Source organism: Mauremys mutica, chromosome 12 (genome assembly GCF_020497125.1).
Source record: "Mauremys mutica isolate MM-2020 ecotype Southern chromosome 12, ASM2049712v1, whole genome shotgun sequence".
NCBI lineage: Eukaryota > Metazoa > Chordata > Testudines > Geoemydidae > Mauremys > Mauremys mutica.
The window spans coordinates 25,564,601-25,583,813 of record NC_059083.1 but is presented as its reverse complement, the minus strand read 5'-3'; the positions used below and the strand labels follow the sequence as shown (position 1 = coordinate 25,583,813).

The following is a 19,213-nucleotide window of genomic DNA, read 5'->3' as shown; positions in this document are numbered from 1 at the left end:
AAACTTTGATACTTGGAAAGACACTGGAGCACATAATTTCTATTGTCCTCTCTGGCCATATGGGTGAATGGATCCAAGGTCTTCGCTGTCAGCAATGGAGACACTGTAATATGGCCTCATGTCCCACCCTGTTCAGTTCACAACTCACTTTAAAAGCATTTTAAAATAAATCCGCATTTTCCCTGGCCGAAAAGAATACAATAATTTAACTGGGAATTGATGGAGAAAGCAGCTGTGAATAATCATTAATATTTATCTGTGTAAATGTTTTTGAGAAACTTACTGCAGACCTGGGTAAATTTCACTTTCCCCCACTTCCACAAATACGCTGACACAATTGTAGTTTTCCCTCTTTTTTTAGCAGCAAGGGGCGGTTACTCTAACTTTAAAATACGTGGGATAAGACTAATTTGGATACATTTCACCCAGCTGATAAGCAATAGTTAAAAGAGGTGTGGATAAAAATAATCTCTCAGTCTTAATATTTGTATTCATAATACAGCGAAATAGTATCTGAGAATGGGAAGCATCTAATACTATTGTTTATTTATTTATTTATTAGGCGAGTGAGATATGGATATTGGTCAGTTTCATTATCCCATTTCTGAATAGAAAACTTTTGTATGAAGTTGGAACCTATTAAAGGAGAGGTTTGGTTTGATTTTGTTCTTGTTTTGAGTTTTCAATTAACTTTTGAAGTTGATATTAAAAATGTTCTAATAAACAAAATGTAGGGTTTGTCATGGAATGATCTCTCAAAATTTATTTTAGTGCAGACTCTCTATCATAAAACAGACTGCTACATAGAAGAAACGTTCAGTGGCACGGCTACTATCTCTATGTGTGGTACATTTCTACTTCATTCCCCACTTACCAGAGGAAAAATTACTCAGGGATATTTCTTTTTAAATTAATTATTCCTCTGCATTGTATGGTTATTAGCAGAGACAGGTCCAAGCCATGCAGCTTGCACTTGAAAAACAAAATAATATTTTTTTGTTATTAATAATTATTACTTTCTTGGGTCTCAGAATGGCAGAAGTTCAACCAACAGCCTTGGACTAGCTCTTACGAAAGCTGTCTCCTTCACAGTTACCTTTACAGTTGCAGTGGGCAGTTTCACTGAGCCCTCAGTTATTGAAACAAACAGTCAAAGGTAACTATTAAGCAAATATGAGAAAACTCAGAAATCCAGAGTTAAAGTTTGTGATGATGCTGCCTGTGGGAGCTGAGGTTACTCTATTAAAGTGAACTGCAAACAGAACTGGTGGATATTCCAATACTTAGATTTACCAAGCCAGCACAAAACAGCTTCTGTATTACCTCGCAGCTTACCCAGAAGTCCAAACAATGCAGTTCCCTTAAAGTGCCCAGCCTAAGGCCTCCATCCAGACACACATGTCAGATATGATGATGATTACCGAAAATCTTATCTCATCATATAAAAGGAAAAGGTTCTTCTGATCCCAAAGGACCAGCCACACACAGAAGTCCAATTATAACTTAGATTTTACCCAAAATAAACGATTATAGTCAATTCTTGTTAACTAAACTAAATTTTATTAAAAAAGAGAAAGTGTTGGTTAAAAGATCAATATACATACAGACTTGAATTCAATTCATGAGGTTCAAATACATAGCAGAGATCACAGGCACCAACTTTCCTTGGCACCAGTGGGTGCTGGTGCCCCCCCCCGCATTCCGATCCCTGTCCCCGGTCCCGCCCTGACTCCAGACACCTCCCTGTCCCAATTGGACCCCACCCCAAATCCCCGCCTTGGCACCCACCAATTTTTCCCTGTGGGTGCTCCATCCCCAGAGCACCCATGGAGTTGGCACCTATGGCAGAGATGAGTTTGTAGTTGCTAAAAGTCCTTTTAGAAATAGTCCTTAGGTTATAGTCCAATGTCCATGTTCAGGGTGGCTCCAGTCAATGACTGGGGATCTCAATCCTTGTAGCTTTCCCCCACTCGAAACCCAAAGCAGATCTGAGATGAAGAAGGATCATGTCCCAGGGTTTTTATACATTTCCAGCAGCCTTTTGGCCTGAGAAAACAATAGGCTTAACTTTCCTTCAGCTATAGACATGTTTGCTTAGGTCACAAGACCTGAACAAACATCTACTCTTCTATCTCTAACAATGCAGGCTTGCATTGCAAAGCTCTATTCATTTACATATCTTCCTAACCAGTCTTTAAAGTTCGGCCAAGGGTCAGGTCAGTCTGTGAGTTAATTAACTCTTTCTGGCCCTGTGTCACCTTTCAATGAGATATTATATCACTCCTTAGACACCCAGCTCCTGCTCCTCCAGGTTCAGCCTCACAGGGGGATGCCCCAGTGACCCTCCCCACCAGCTCAGGGGCTGATTGCAGGCCGAGAGCCCTTTGGGGTTTTAATTACATGCTGATTTCACTGCAAGTTACCTGTCACCGGTGTGATTGTACATTTTTACACTAAAGCCTCCAGGGGTGAAATTGTTTGGGTCCTTCCTGCTCAGCAAACAGCATGAGTCATTTTCAGGCAAGGAAACGCCCCCTTGCTGCTGCAGGCGGGGCATAGTGTGAATTCCGGAATTTGAAACAAAGCCTGTTACAAACTGCCCAGAGGGAGCCATGGCTGCAGAGAACCCCATGGAAAGGCTCCAGGAGGAAGCGACATGTCCCATCTGTCTGGAGTATTTCACAGAACCTGTCACTCTGGAGTGTGGGCACAATTTCTGCAGAGCCTGCATCAGCCAGTGCTGGGAGGGATCCGATACAGCCGCCTCCTGCCCTCAGTGCAGAGAAATTGTGCAACAGGGAAACCTCAGGCCCAACAGGCAGCTGGCAAATATCCTAGAACTCTTCAAGCAGTTGAGCTTACAGGCAGCAAAAGGAGCAGGAAGGGACGGGGTGTGTGAGAGGTACCAGGAGGCTCTGAAACTGTTCTGTGAAGAGGATCAACCCCCCATCTGTGTGATCTGCAGAGAGTCCCGGGCTCACCGCGCTCACACGGTGGTCCCCATACAGGAGGCTGCCCAGGAGTACAAGGTAGGGAACTGCTGTGAAATTTAATGGGTTAACTTTGGGGGTTTAATGACAGGCTAATTTCACTGAGAGTTCCCTGTCACAAGTGTGACTCATCATTCAGCTCTGTAAAGTCTTCCTTGTGTGGGGAGATGCCACACTGCCTGACCATTAATTTTGTTATAGCAACAGAGGCAAAACATCAAATCTTGAAAGCAGGATCCACACCCCACCTCCCCTCCCCGCTCAGAAGCACCGCTCACTCCATACCCCCCCTCTCTCCATTGCTTGCTCTCCCCCACCCTAGCTCACCTTCACCGGTCTGTGGCAGGAGGTTGGGATTCAGGTGGGGGTGCGGGCTCTGGGCTGGGGCAGAGGGGTTTGCAGTCTGGGAGGGGGCTCTGGGCTGAGCCTGGGGCAGAGGGTTGGGGTGCAGGTGAAGGCTCCAGGCTGCGGCAGAGGGTTGGGGTGCAGGTGAGGGCACAGGGTGCTGGCTCTGGGAGGAGGGTCAGGGCTGGAGTAGGGGGTTGGGGGGCAGGAGGGGGTGAGGGAAGCTGGCTCCAGCTGGGCAGCACTGACTTACCTCAGGTGGCTCCCGGTCAGTAGTGCAGCGGGGCTAACGCAGGCTCCCTGCCTGTCCCAACCCTGCGCCACTCCTGGAAGGGGCCAATGTGCCCCTGTGGCCCCTGGAGGGGAGCATGTGGCTACACACGCTGCCCCTCTCTGCAGGAACCACTCCTGCAGCTCCCATTGGCCACAGTTCCCCATTTCTGGCCAAGGGGAGCTGTGGGGATGGTCCTTGCACGCAAGAGCCACGTGAAGATAAAGCTGCCCTCACCCCAGGCTGTGGAGACATGCTGGCCCTTTCTGGGAGTGCCACACGCCTGGGGCAGGCAGGGAGCCTGCCTGCGCTGCCGGAGATCGCGATCGACTGGGAGAATCTCCAGGATCTACTACTCAATTGCAATTGACTGGTAGGTGATCACTGGGCTAGCTAGACAAAAGGTGGGAAGGGAAACTGAGGCACAAACTGGGGCAGTGAGTTGCACACAGTCACCCGGCATGTCAGTGACAGAGCTTAGCATAGAACCCAGATGTCCTTAGACCCTGGCCAAGGCCCAAACCACTTTGCCATGCTGCCATCTTAGCATCAGCCCCATCCAGTGATGAATTGTGTCCGTTAGGAGGGAGAGACACCTTGATAAAGGTCCCAGGCCCACCAGGGAGAGGAGGTTTCCCACTGGGATTCTGAACTCCTGTGCTGCTCCATGAGGGATTAAACTCAGATGCTGCCGGCCTGCACTAGAGGAGATCACTGGGCTAAAGAGTGTGTGGGACCCCGAGCACCTTCAGTCCGCACACAAAAGGGCTCCACACAGCTCAGGTCCATGCCAAGTACCACTGGGATTACACTGGGTTGTAGCAAAACCAACCCCAGGCTGGAGCTGACCGGTGCCAGTCTGACCTGCTCTGTTGTGTACGTGGGCAAGGACCAGCCAAAGTGGTTCCATTAGTCCAGGGTCTCAAACACGCGCCTGCGAGGTTATTTCCTGTGGCCCGCGAGCTCCTCGCGGCCTCCCCCTAACGTTTATCTAGAGCGGCTCCGGCCCCACACGCACCAGGGGCAGGGCAGGTTCCCTTCCTGTCGGCCGGCTCTGCCGCGGCGCCGCTCCGGGAAGCGGACGGAACCTGGGGGAGCAGAGGCACAGGGGTGTGTGTGTTGCTGTTGCTTCAGGCACCACCCCCAGCAGATCCCATTGGCCAAGGTTCCCCGTGCCCAGCCAATGGGAGATGCTGGGGGCAGTGCCTGAAGCAACAGAGACACACCCACCCCGTGCCCCTGCTCCCGCACGTTCCAGTGGCTTCCCGGAGTGGCGCAGGGGCAGGGCAGGCAGAGCCTGCCCTTCCCCCGGTGCACGCTGGGACAGAGCCCGCCCCCCGAACTGCTCCTGCAGTCGAACCTCCTGCCCTGAGCCCCTTGCCGCATCCTGCACCCCGACCCCCTGCCACACCCCTCCTGCACCCCAACTCCCTGCCCTGACCCCCTGCTGTACCCCACACCCCAACCCATTGCCCTGAGCCCCCTGCCGCATCCCTCCTGCACCCTGACCCCCTGCACACCCCTCCTGCACCTCAACTCACTGCCCTGAACCTCCTGCCGCACCCCGACCCCCTGCCGTACCCTGCACTCTGGCCCCCTGCCCTGCGACCCTTGCTGCACCCCTCCTGCACCACAACCCCCTTCCCTGAGCTGCCTGCCGCACTCTACACCTGACCTCCTGCCCTGAACCCCCTGCTGCACCTCACACCCCAACCCATTGCCCTGAGCCCCCTGCCACACCCCTCCTGCACCCTAACTCCCTGCCCTGACCCCCTGCTGCACCCTTCATCCCTCCTGCACCCCACACCCCAACTCCCTGCCCTGAGCCCCTGCCTCACCCCACACCCCTCCTGCACCCCCTGGGGGCAGGGAGCGGGTGGAGTTGGGGTGGGGATTTCGGGGAAGGGGTTGGAATGGGGGCAGGGAAGGGGTGGAGTGAGGGCGGGGCTGAGGGCGGTGTGGGGAGGTGTCAGTAATGCGGCCCTCAGGCCAATGTACTAGTCCTCATGTGGCCCTCGTGGTCATTTGAGTTTGAAACCCCTGCATGAGTCCCACCAGGCAGCCTTTTGAAATCTCCCAGAATGCACTGCTTCCGGGATCTTTACCAGGGAATGGGACAGTGGGGCCTCTGCCCAGGGGGCATCACCACGGAAAGGCTTTAGGACAGTAGTAGGGCAAACCCAAAGCCATTCTTTATACAAATCTGCATCATGTCTAATTAGGGTGATTACTGAGGCATCCCCAGAACATCGGACATGCCCACACCTGCCTGCATGGGCCCGTCCTCACCAGTATCACTCACCCTGTGTGGGCCCCACCACCGCTTTTTCCAGCGTGCCACCCGCCTGCATCATTCTGCATGAAGGTGCCACCCCAGCCCTGCCCCCACCCTCACGGATGTCCTCCTGCATCCTCAGTCTCCTCCTCTCCCTTTTGCACCAGACAAAGCCACGTTCAGTGCTGGGTCCCTGCCGGACAGGGACAGTGCTCCACAAAACTGGGATTGCGCAGCGTCAAACCAGACGAATGGCCTCCCAACGTCTCATGGGGTTTGCCCTGGTGCTTAAACCAGCTCTGCCCAACCAGTGCAGTCCCCAGGGCTTCAAGGGTGAAACCCGGGTGGCTTCGAGGATTTGTATCACTTGGTTCTTTAAACCTTCTACAAAACAGGTTTATTGATTCACCCCATGTAACTCCAGTGCCCTGTTATGCTCTGTACCACTAATCAGTTCACAAATACCAGTAAAGCTTGGTTATAACTGAAATCTCTAATTACTAAAAACACTGAACCGGAATTGGTAATGAGTCTGAATGTGACACGCTCCCAGTCTCTATTAATGAGGTTTGATCTCCTTGGTGGCGTGATGTCACAAAGCGATTAGAACCACAGTCATCTTGGGCTTTGGGTGGAAAAACACCCACTTCCAAGCACCTCTCAACTATCCAGATGAAACCACCCAAATCATTTCTGTTTCTTCAGGAAAGAATCCAGGCCCATTTGAAGACTCTGAGGGAAGAGAGAGAAAAGCTGCTGGGATTGAAAGCGACTGGAGAGGGGAATAGCCAGAAGTATCTGGTAGGTGCCTGTTGTTATGAACCAGCAGGGACTGGTAGTGGGAGGTCTGTTTGGAGGCAAACTCCTGTGTGGCCTTGGTAAACATGGGCTTATGTGTGTGTTTCTCCATGACCAAGGATTGCTGGGTTTGATTCATGTGTAGACAAGCCCTAAGCTTCCCTTTCAATTGATGCGTAGCCTTTGTGGCTTACCCAGAAATCCCCCCAAGTGAACTGAATGTCCCTGTGAAGTGCTGTCCACTGGGTCTAGACATTTTGTGCATTTTTAAAACGTTTGTTTCTTTTAACTCCCCTGACGTCTCTGTCACTGCAGTGCTCAGTCCTGCCTCCTGCTGCTCTGGGTCTGAATTTCCACAGACCATAAATAACAGAAGATGCTGACCATGACTGACAGAGAAACTTCCCTTTCAGGGGGATACCGGGGCCAAAGGGGAAGGTGTGAGAGAATCCCCTGCCTAGTACCCAAAGGGTAGAGTCAAATGTCAGAAATTGTAGGATTTTCACAGAAAATCACCCTCCTGCACACTCAGCTCTCCATGAAAGGACCCTGGGCTCCATCCATGTCCTTGACCAGCCCTTGCCCTATTTTCATACAGAAACAAACACAAATCGAGAGACAGAAGATTGTTTCTGAATTTCAACAACTGCGGCAGTTCCTGAAGGAACAAGAGCGACTCCTGCTGGCCCAGCTGGAGAAGCTGGATGAGGAGATTGTGAGGATCCAGAATGAAAATGTCAGTAAACTCTCTGAGCAGATTTCCCATCTCGGTGAGCTGATCCGTGAGCTGGAGAGGAAGTGTCAGAAGCCAGCGAGTGAATTCCTGCAGGTGAGACTGATTGAAAACATAGGTGGGTGCTCCAGGACAGCCAGCTCTACCCCTCAGTGCTACCCACCGTCAGCCCTGCCGATCAACTCCTCCCCCTTCTTCCAGCACCATCTGCCTGCTGCAATCAGCTGTTCCACTGTGCGCAGGAGATGCTGGGAGGGAGGGGGAGGAGCGGGGAGGGAGTGTGCTCACGTTAGGATTCCCTCCCCACTTTGAACTCTGGGGTACAGATGTGGGGACCCACATGAAAGACCCCCTAATCTTATATTCCATCAGCTTAGGTTAAAAGCTTCCCCAAGGCACAAATTCCTTTCCTTGTCCTTGGACGATATTGCTGCCACCACCACCAACTGATTTTAAACAAAAATTCAGAGATGGGTCACTTTTCCCCCCAAAATATTCCCCCAAGCGCCTTCACCCCCTTTCCTGGGGAGACTTGAGAATAATATACCAACCAATTGCCTTTAATGTAAGTACAGACCAGATCCTTATCTTTAGGACACTAAAATCAATCAGGTCCTTAAAAGAAGAACTTTATTATAAAGAAAAATTACAAGAATCACACCTGCAAAATCATTGATAGAAGGTAAGTTTACAGGGTAATAAAAAGACTTAAAACATAGAGGACTCCCCTCTGGACACAGCTTCACAGTTACAAAAACAGGATACCTCTTCGCATAGGGAAAATTCACAAGCTAAAACAAAAAAAAACCCTAATGCATTTCCTTGCCTTAGTTAGAATTTTTGTAATCTTAGATGGATCATTTCAGGTAGCTTTTCAGGAGATGTTTTACCTGCTTGGTCTATCTCTCTATCAGGAGAGGGAACAAACAAACAGAGCCCCAACAAAACCTCCCGCAACCCACCCGATTGGGAAGTAGCTTCTTTCCTTATCGGTCCTTCTGGTCAGGAGCCAACCAGGTTATCTGAGCTTCTTAACCCCTTAGAGGTAAAGCGATTCAGTACAGCTGCAAGGAGGTATTTTATGTTACTCTTTCCTTAATATTTATGGCAGCTCACAAGAGGAGGCGAGGAAGAGACAGGGTGGAGGTTGAGTGGGAGTGGGAAGAGTTGGGTTGGGGTGTGGCACTGGGGAAAGGTTTGGAGTGGAGGTGGGGCATGGGGTTGAGCACCCCCAGGGACAATTGGAAACCAGCACTCATCATTAGAAACATGCCAGACCCCCACAGAGGGAGGAGCGCGCTGCTGAATCATAAGCACTGGTGTCCAGCAGCCGGAGATCTCAGTGTAACTCGGCATGTGCATTGCTGACATCTGAGTGAGTATTATTCTTAGCAGAGTCACAGAGATATGAAAGATGGAAAAGCCCCATTAGCTCAGGGAATCAATGGCCCTGGGGCCTGGGCAGGGTCTCTTCCCCCATACTTCCTAAATCCCTTCCCTGGAATCCCCTGTGTGTGTGTGTCAGAGGGGACTGAAATTCTTTTGTCTCTCTCTCCTCTAGGACGTCAGAACCACCTTGAGCAGGTATGTGGCTCCCTCGCACTCCACAATGCTGGGAAAGAGCTTGATGATGAGGGTAGCACCGCATCTCCCCGGGGCTCTACAGCAAAATGTGAGGGGAGATCACATGTAGGATACAAATCTCTCTGATCAGCTCCATCCTGGGGTGCTCAGTCTTGTACAGAAGATTCTGGAATTCTCCAGTCAGTGGGAAGGACTGACCTCAAGTATTTTGTAGAGATGTCACATCCCTGGGGGACTGGCTGCCTCAGGATTGTGGAGATGGACTATGGGCCTGTCACTGCTGGGGCCCTGGTCACTATTCAGCCCAGGGCAGTAGTTTTCAAGAGCCTTTCCCCATCTGAGGGCTGTTTGGAGACCTGTGAGAAATGAGCTGGGGAAGAGGGAGTTGGTGTCTCAGTCTAGTTCCTAGAGGGGAGATTTCTACAGCACTTCACCTGAGAACCTCCTGACCCTCAGAGCATGGAGACCAAGGAGTGAATTGGCCATGGAGACTCAGTTCCCCTTTTGTCCCCAGAGCTGGTCTCTCCAGACCAGAGTTGAAGAATATTAATGACCTTTGAAGGGAAGGTTGCTTGGCCCTGGGTTGTGTTGTACCTGCTCTGAGGCTGGGAGAAGTCGAGGAATTCTAACTCCAGGCCCATTAGAGCAGCGACTCACTAGCCAGAACTTATAATGAGTCACCCAGTAAAATATAATCACGTGAAATTGTTTCTCTCCAGGTTTGAGAAGGGGAAGTTCCAGCAGCCAGAGGAGATTTCTCCTGAACTGGAAGAGCGAGTCAGTGGTTTCTCCCAGAAAACGATTGTGCTAATGGAGATTCTGGGGAAGTTCAAAGGTACCTAGAAGGAATCTAGGAATGAAAATTGGGATAAGCCTCTCAGAAGAGAATGGTGCTGATCAATTGGTTCACACTTAGATGATGCTGTTAAATTAAGAAATGACTCAAAGACTTTAAGGCTAGAAGGGACCATCATGATCATCCAGTCTCACCAACTGCACACTGCAGGCCACAGAATCTCACCCACCCCCTCCTGCAATTGACCCCTAACCTCTGGCCAAGTTACTGAAGTCCTTAAATCATGATTTTAAAACTTGAAGTGTAACTGGTTGAGCACTCAGCAGTGCGGCGCCTCTTGTTGGTCAGTCAGGGAATTAGCTTTCCCGCTCCAGAGCGCCCACTGCTGGCCAGTGTCTCTCCCGCCTCAGGCCCCCCATGCCCCTCCTGGACCCCAGTGCCCCTTCCCTTGGGGTTCTGCCCACAGCAGTACCCCCACACTCTGGGTCTCCTCTCCCAGGGGCATCCCAACCCTCTATACCCACCTTGCCTCAGTGGTTACTGCCAGTCATCTAGCCCCCATTCTCTGGGGCAGCCTGCAGTCCACAATGTCCATTCATCATTAGCAAAGGGGTTGGACCTACTGCCTTTCTAACCCTAGTACCATCCCTGGCCCTTAACAAGGCCTCAGCCTGGGGACTTGCCAGGCCAGAGGTCCCCAGCTCTGCCTGCCCCGCCCCAGCCCTGCTCTGTGTAAGGTACCCTGTGCAGCCCTGCAGTGAGCCTCTTGCCTGCCTAGCTCCCAGCCCTTTGATCAGGGCCAGCTGTGACCTAATTGGGTGTGGCCCCAGCTGTGGCTGCCTCCCGAGTCAGCCGACCTCAGCTGCTTTTCACCTTTTACCTCCTTTTATCCCAGGAGGGTGATAACTGCCCTGCTACACAACTTACAGAGAATCCACCATTGACTCTAGGTTAAAACTGCAACTGACCCGTGCCCCAGGCTACAGAGGAAGGAAGGAAAAAAATCCCCAGGCTCTCTGTCAATCTGACTTGGGGGGAAATTCCTTCCCCACCCCAGATATGGTTGTCAGTTGGATACCGAGTATTTTGGCAAAACCCAACAGCCAGACACGTGGCAAAGATCTCTCTATCGCTCAGAGCCCTCCCCGTCTACTGCCCCATCACCAGCCATGGGGCACATTTCTCAAAGGCGGATCCAGCACATCACTGAGCTCTGGTCCCATTTGCAGCTAGTTTCTGCCAAATGTGCTGCAGGGAAGGAGAAAGCCCCTCCCCCACGGCGAGGGATCCCTCCAGCACAGGCGCCTCTTGTGCCTCCTCCCCAGCAGCTGCAGGCACAAGGCGTGTTCCTGAGAGGACTGGGAATGGGGTGGGGGTGGTGAGGGCAGGTGGAAGTGGGAGCGGATGGATGAGGGATAGAGGGCCATGGGCCATGTAAAGCTGGGCCTCAGACACTCTGCACAGTGGCCTAAACACACGGGGGCCATTTCTGCCTATGGATGACAAGGCCCCATCATGCTCCTCTCTGTGGAGAAACTGAGACCCAACAGCTCACAATTAGAGCCAGGATTTCACAAACTCTGAACATCCCGTTAGTGTCAAAGGGACCAAAGTGGGTAAAATTACTTTTATGCCAAAGTCTTTGCAGGCTCTGGGTCTAGGTTACGACAAAAGGCAGAGAGTGAATGAGACAAACCAACTGGAGTCTGAAGGGAGGGAGGGGATGAGGAGGGAAAAGTAAATCTCTTACAGATTGTGTGTCCTGGGATAGTTGTGAGGCTGCAAGGCTGCTGGCTCCATTGCTGAGAGATGCCTGATTGAGAGGGGAAATAGATTTCAGACCTTTTTATATTAAATATCTGAGTGTGTCTCTGGGCCTCTCTGTCTGTTTCTCTGTCATAATTATAAAACAGTTTCAGAGTGGGGATGCTCTTATGAATATGAAAGTCTGAAATCTCACCTCTCTTCTCCTTTCTCCCCCAAGACACTCTGCCGTCTGAATTGGAGAGAAAAAGAGGAGAATTCTTTGGAGCACACAGACAGGGTGAGTTTGCGGGTGAAGATTGCCTTTAAATTATGAGAAAATTCCAGAGAAAACGTCTTCATGAGATTGTAGCTAAAGTTACCAACCAAACTGAGAGCGACCATGACACACACAGCCCTAAAAATAACACATTAAACGGTAAGGCGATCCAGGAGCCCATGTCTCCCCCCACACCCACACTTTTAAAGATGGGATGACCAGAACACTTTTTAGCATGCACATCGTTTGGGGATAGAGGGCCACATTGCCTTGGGCAGGTGTGGAGCATCGCAGGCAGTATCTATGCTTAGGGCAAGGCAGCTGAGCAGCTCCTATCTATTGTGATAAACTCAGGACAGACAGTTGCAAGCCGGGGAGTAGGAGTCAGTCCCAGAAGGTTAAAAGGCCCTCCTCCTTATCAACTGGGAGTCAACTACAGGTCAGTCAGGTTCAGCTGAGAAAGGGTTACCAAGGTAGCAAATTAGAATCAACTGAGGGGGAGCAGAGGGAGAAGGAGCCCGGCTGCCAGGAGTGTTGGAGCAGCAAGGCAGCGAGCCTCTCCAGGAGGAGCGGCAGTACGCTCTCCCACAAAGCAGGGTAAAAATACTTTAAACAAGACTGGTGGAGAGACAGGGAACAGACTTCCCCTGAGTCCTAAGGGGGACTGCATTACCCAAGCCTGTCTCACCAGGGCTAGAAACAGCAGAGGCTGGGGAGACTGAGAAGGTACTTTGCCACACTATGTAGTGCAGCCTGTGCCCATGGCACCAATGTCTCCCTGGTGCTGGCCTCTCTCAGTGGCGCCACCCCTGCTCCTCTTTACCTGAGGCCCTGCCCCCTGGCCAGGCCAGAAGCCAGAACCAGGCTGCCATCCAGGGACTGCACTGGGGAGCCCTGGATCCTCCACCTGCCCAGGGTGGTGCACCCCGGGGAGTGGGGACATGGGCTGGGGACTGCTGCCAAAGGCCCATGGACCCATGTCCAGGGCAGGTGGAGTGTCAGGGGCTCTCCATAGCGGGCAAGTCTCCCAGCCTGGCCAGGGGGCAGGGCCTCAGTCAGGGGCACGGAGTGGGCGGGGACACAAAAACAGTCCTGACACCACCCTTAGTGCTGAGTTCATGCCCATTCTGATGAACAGAAACACTCTTAACTGAGTCACACGCGAACAGAGCTCTCTGCCACACAGGGCCGGGTCCAGACACCAGCTTACCAAGCACGTGCTTGGGGCGGCACCTTGGGACGGGGCGGCGCTCGGGGTTTATTTTTGTTTTTTTTGGTTTGGCTGGGCAGCGTTTGGGGGGAGGGGGTCGGACTTGGGCGGCGCGACGCGACACTCGGGGCAGCGGGGACTTGGGCGGCGCGACGCTCAGGGGGGCAGGGACTTGGGCAGCGCGACGTTCGGGAGGGGTGGGGGGCTTAGGCAACATGGCGCTCAGGGGGTGGGGACTTGGGTGGTGTGGTGCAGTGCTCGGGAGGAGTGGGGGGCTTGGGCGATACGACACTCGGGGCAGGGCCGGCTCTAACATTTATGCCGCCCCAAGCAAACAAAAAGAGCGCTGCCCTGCCCCTGTGAGCGCCGCACTGCCAAACCCCTCCCCGAGCGTCGCACCGCCCAAGTCCTCCGCCCTCCCGAGCGTCATGTCACGCCGCCCAAATCCCCGCCCCGCCGAGCGCCGTGCTGCCCAAGTTTTTTTGGTTTGGCCCCCTAGCGCTGCCCGGCCAAACCGAAAAAAACAAAAACAAACCCCGATCGCCGCCCCCTCCCAAGGTACTGCCCCAAGCATGTGCTTGGTGGGCTGGTGTCTGGAGCCGGCCCTGGCTTGTGGGGGCGGGGACTTGGTCTGTACTGCTGGGAATGGGGCAGCCCCAGCAGAGGGAGCAGGGAGCTGAAGCCTCTGTGATAAATGAGAAACTAATGAAGTGGAACCCGTTACAAAGACTGAGGAGCTGCAGTGACATCTCTGCTCAGTCTCAGGTGCCCAGGACAGAGGCAGTTCCCTGGGATCCAGGACTGTCCCAGCCAGAACGGGGCTGCTGGGGAGTGTGAGAAATGGCCCCAGACTCCCCCAGGGCTGAGCTCTGCCCCTAACGCTCTGATTCTCTCTCCAGTGAATGTGACTCTGGATCCAGACACGGCTCATCATGACCTCGTCCTGTCTGAGGATCAGAAAAGTGTGAGATGGGAAGACACATGGCAGCGACTGCCCAACAACCCTGAGAGATTTGACGCTGCTCCATGTGTGCTGGGCTGTGAGGGATTCACCTCGGGGAGACATTGCTGGGAGGTGGAGGTGGGGGATGGGCGATACTGGGCTGTGGGGGTGGCCAGAGAGTCTGTGAGGAGGAAGGGAGGGATCAGCCTCAGCCCTGAGGGGGGGATCTGGGCTGTGGAGCGATGGGGGGATCAGTTCCAGGCTCTCACCTCCCCTGAGACCCCCCTGCCCCTGAGCCGGGCCCCCAGCAGGATCCGGGTTTGTCTGGACTGTGACCGGGGGCAGGTGACATTTATCGATGCTGGTGACGAGGCCCCGATCTTCACTTTCCCGCTGGGCTCCGTCCCTGGGGGGAGAATCCGACCCTGGCTCTGGGTGGGGACATGGGGATCCCAGCTCAGATTGTGTCCCTGAGACACACAGTTGAGGGGGGAACCAGAACTCAACCTCTCTTGCCTCGCACACCCCAGTCTCTATGACCCTGCAGGACTCCCATCTACCCAGCCTCTGGCTCCTCATCTCTATGGCCCCTGGAAGCGCCTCCCCCTCCCTCTCGGCAGCCCCAGGGATGAGAGGGGGGAAGAACCTCTGAAGCTGCAGGAGGGGCAGAGGGGCTCTGAGGGGCAGAGGTGGGTGCTGGGCAGGGGGCAGAACTAACAGCCGGGCAGGGAACAGGTGAAGGTGGGGGTGGCAGGGACACAGCATGAATCAATCAGGTTTGGGGGGTGGGAGAAGCAGCAGCAGCAGGGAGTGTTTTGTACAGATCTGTGGGATTAGATCTCATGGGGGTCTCCCAGCCAGAGCTCCTGCCATTGTTCTCAGTAGCTGGGGATCTCCTGGCCGTGCTGTGGTTATTAAAGCTCCTTCTCAGCTCCTTTTATTTTGCTACTTTCCAGCAACTTACTGTAAATAAAACATTACAAACAATTCTTCTTGTTTCTTCCACTTTAATGTTCCAGCTGCAAGGAATATTGAGCCTCTGGGAAGAGAGTTTGGGTTTTACTGTGTGATGTGTCACTCTCCAGCCTGTGCTCTGTCTCTGTCCTGTGCAGACCCATGTCAATCAGGAATTGCTCAGCTGTGCTCTGCGGAGAGGTGACTGGTTGCACAGGGTGCGGTCCATGAAGGGACTCGGGTGCTGCAATGCTGAGTGTCACAGTGCGTAATTTTTAGGCAGCGAGAAAATCACAGGGACAGCAGCACTGTGACCCTCAGAGCTGAGTCAGGGGTCTAAACTCCCTAGACAATCCATGGGCAACACAGGCACCTTACAATGCAATTCACAAAAGCCACCTCAGTAGGCGGGGAGCCATGTCAGCTAGCCAATGGGAGATGCCGACAAGGGGGAAAGGGGTGTCCTAAGCCACACCCCTCTCATGGATAGGTGCCTAAATCTGAGCTGCAGAGGAGTGTCTGTCTCTGATTAGCAACCCACAAACAGGAACCCACCGTCATAGGCGCCAGGTTATATGGGCTCCAGGTGCCCCGGCACCTGGAATATTTCAATTGAGAATGGTAATTACAGATACACAAAGTAAGAACAAGGCTGATTGAGAACTTATTCGAGTTTGATTGAAGGACAGTGACTCTGCATCTTTTGACAGGTGATGCAACCATCTGTGTTTTCATGGTTATAAAGCTTCAACTTTTTGAATCTCGGTGTCTAGTAACATTAAATCATTGGGGTCTGACGTGCTATTGATGGATCCTCCCATAATTTCCCGCAACTGTGAAAACTGAAATTGAGAACAATTGGAAGGAAATGCTAAACCCAGAGTTTTGTGCAATTGTGAAAATGTAACTCAATAAATATTGAAAAAATGCTTAAAACTAGCTGCAATACTATCTGTTAATTATGTATATATATAAAGAATTCTGCCAAGCCTGACTATTCTTCCTTAGACACACACACTCTGCTCCTTCAAGGGCACCAGGATAGGGGGATGCCCCCTAGCCACATGGCCCCTGCACATAGGCAGCAGGTTTGTATAATTTTTGGTCTTGGGAAAGTCACTTCACCTCTGTGTGCCCTAGATCCCACCTGCCAAATGCAGCTAATGCTGACTCTGCCTCCTAAGCTGAATCCCTTCATAACTATGTGGTGAGGGGGGAAACAGAGATACCAAGGTGAGTAGATTTGGGCTGAATTTCTCTACAGCCTGAGAGTTAGAGGCAGCTCCGAGCAGGGGGCAGGGGAGAGAGAGGGACTCAGGCCATCTCTGAACAGAAGGGGGTCGGGCTTCAGCCCCACATCTTCTGCCCCCCACCACACCCTGCGTGGTTCCTGCTGGAGTCCAGGGCTTCTCCTACCCACTCTGCCCAACCGCCTGCCCAGCTACCACGGTCCGGGGCTTCTTCTCCCCACCCCTGGCCAGTGCAGCTCCTGCCGGGGTTCAGGGCTTTTCCTCCCTCCCCGCCCAGCATGGCTCCTGCCAGGGTCCGGGGCTTCACCTTCCCCTAATGTGCCACTGCACCCACCCAGCGCGTGCGCCTAGGAGCCCTGCAGCCTGCTGGGGCGATTTCAAAGGGCCTGGGGCTCCCAGCTGCTGCCACCACTACCAGGCACTGGCAGCTGCTGCGACTGGAGGCCCCGGACATCAGATGGTGGCTGCAGCCCCTAGTGCGAGCTCCCCGCACACCCGCTGCCCTTGGCCATTGGGCCCCAGCCCTCACCTGGGGGACAGGAGCTTGGTCTCCCTGCAGTCCCTGGTCTCTCTGCCTGGACTGACAAAGAGGGAGAAAATGGGGGCAGGGCCTTGCTGGGTGTGGTTGTGTTACAGGGGCACCTGCCCCACTAGGGCCCAGGCTGAGCTCCCAGCACATTCCACAGGCCCCTGAACCACCATCAGATGGACTTTCAGCCTCGGTCCGTGTGGTGGGCGGGGAGGCTCTGAGTTACTGCCCTGGGGGAGCTGCTGGGGGAGGGAGGAGATTTACCTGCTCACAGACAATTTTAACAGTTCTAAAGATTCAACGTTTTTGACTCTCAGTGTCCAGTGTCATTAAATAGTTCTGGTCTGACCAAAATATTGTCTAATCCCCCCATAATTTCCCACAACCGTGAACATTTTAATTGCAATGAAATGCTTAAAACCCAGTTTGTTGTGCAGCTGTGGAAGTTTAAATCGATAAATATAAAAATTGCTTAAAATAAAGATTATCTGTCAAAATTATATATTATAAACAAAATTCTGCCCAGCCTATCACTCCTTAGACACCCAGCTCCTGCTCCTCCAGGTTCAGCCTCACAGGGCGATGCCTCAGTGACCCTCCCCACCAGCTCAGGGGCTGATTGCAGGCCTGGAGCCCTTTGGGGTTTTAATTACAGGCTGATTTCACTGAAAGTTACCTGGCACTGGTGTGATTGTACATTTTTACACTAAAGCCTCCAGGGGTGAAATTGGTTGGGTCTTTCCTGCTCTGCAAACAGCAGGAGTCATTTTCAGGCAAGGAAACACCCCCTTGCTGCTGCAGGCAGGACATAGTTTGAATTCAGGAAATTGAAACAAAGCCTGTTACCAACTGCCCAGAGGGAGCCATGGCTGCAGAGAACCCCATGGAAAGGCTCCAGGAGGAAGCGACATGTCTCCTCTGTCTGGAGTATTTCACAGAACCTGTCACTCTGGAGTGTGGACACCATTTCTGCCGAGCCTGCATCAGCCAGTGCTGGGAGGGATCCGATACAGCCGCCTCCTGCCCTCAGTGCAGAGAAACTGTGCAACAGAGAAACCTCAGGCCCAACAGGCAGCTGGCAAATATCCTAGTACTCATCAAGCAGTTGAGTTTACAGGCGGCAAAAGGAGCAGGAGGGGACGGGGTGTGTGAGAGACACCAGGAGGCTCTGAAACTGTTCTGTGAAGCGGATCAAACCCCCATCTGTGTGGTGTGCGACAGATCCCGGGCTCACCGCACTCACACGGTGGTCCCCATCGAGGAGGCTGCCCAGGAGTACAAGGTAGGGAATTGCTGTGAAATTTAATGGGTTAACTTCTGGGGTTTAATGACAGGATAATTTCACTGAGAGTTCCCTGTCACGGGTGTGACTCATCATTCAGCCTGTAAAGTCTTCATTGTGCAGGAGATGCTGTAACAAAATTAATGATCTGGCAGCGCGGCAACAGAGGCAAAATATCAAATCTTGAAAGCAGGATCTGCACACACCCCACAGAAGCGCTACTCACTCCATAACCCCCCTTTCTCCTTTGCTCTCACTCACGTTCACCGGTCTATGGCAGGAGGTTGGGATTCACGTGGGGGTGCGGGCTCTGGGCTGGGGCAGAGGGGTTTGCAGTCGGGAGGGGGCTCTGGGCTGAGCCTGGAGCAGGGGGTTGGGGAGCAGGAGAAGGCTCCAGGCAGGGGCAGAGGGTTGGGGAGCAGGTGAGGGCACAGGGTGCTGGCTCTGGGAGGAGGGTCAGGACTGGAGTAGGGTGTTGGGGTGCAGGAGGGGGTGAGGGAAGCTGGCTCCACTGGGAGACACTGATTTACCTCAGGTGGCTCCCGGTCAGTAGAGCAGCGGGGCTAACGCAGGCTCCCTGCCTGTACCGACCCTGCGCCACTCCTGGAAGGGGCCAATGTGCCCCTGTGGCCCCTGGAGGGGAGCATGTGGTTACACACGCTGCCCCTCTCTGCAGGAACTACTCCCGCAGCTCCCATTGGCCACAGTTCCCCATTTCTGGCCAATAGGAGCTGCGGGGGCGGTGCTTGCAGGCAGGAGCCCTGTGAAGAGAACCCTGCCCTCACCCCAGGCTGCGGGGGCAAGCTGGCCCCTTCTGGGAGTGCCGCACAGCTGCCAGAGATTGCAATCGACTGGGAGAATCTCCAGGATCAACTAGTTCATCGCAATCGACTGGTAGGTGACCACTGGTCTAGCTAGACAAAAGGTGGGAAGGGAAACTGAGGCACAAAGCAGCGCAGCGAGTTGCCCACAGTTACCCAGCATGTCAGTGACAGAGCTTAGCATAGAACCCAGATCTCACCAGACCCAGTCCAAGGCCTGAATCACTTTGCCATGCTGCCATCTTAGCATCTGCCCCACCCAGTGATGAATTGTGTCTGTTAGGAGGGAGAGATGCCTTGATAAAGGTCGCAGGCGCACCAGGGAGAGGAGGATTCTCACTGGGATTCTGAACTCCGGTGCTGCTCCACGAGGGGTTAAACTCAGATGCTGCCGGCCTGTACTAGAGCA

General features: G+C 53.1%; 1 protein-coding gene across 1 annotated transcript in view; it reads left to right on the top strand.

Annotated features, from left to right (window-relative positions):
* Positions 1-2,564: 2,564 nt before the first annotated feature.
* LOC123346640 (zinc finger protein RFP-like) overlaps positions 2,565-19,213 on the top strand; it is a gene marked incomplete at its 5' end in the record, with an annotated part of 50,496 nt that continues 33,847 nt past the window's right edge. Inside the window, 2 exons of the mRNA XM_044984118.1 lie at positions 2,565-2,848; positions 17,812-17,983. Of these exons, the coding sequence (XP_044840053.1) occupies positions 2,565-2,848; positions 17,812-17,983 (456 nt within the window). The remainder of the gene's footprint in view (positions 2,849-17,811; positions 17,984-19,213) is intronic.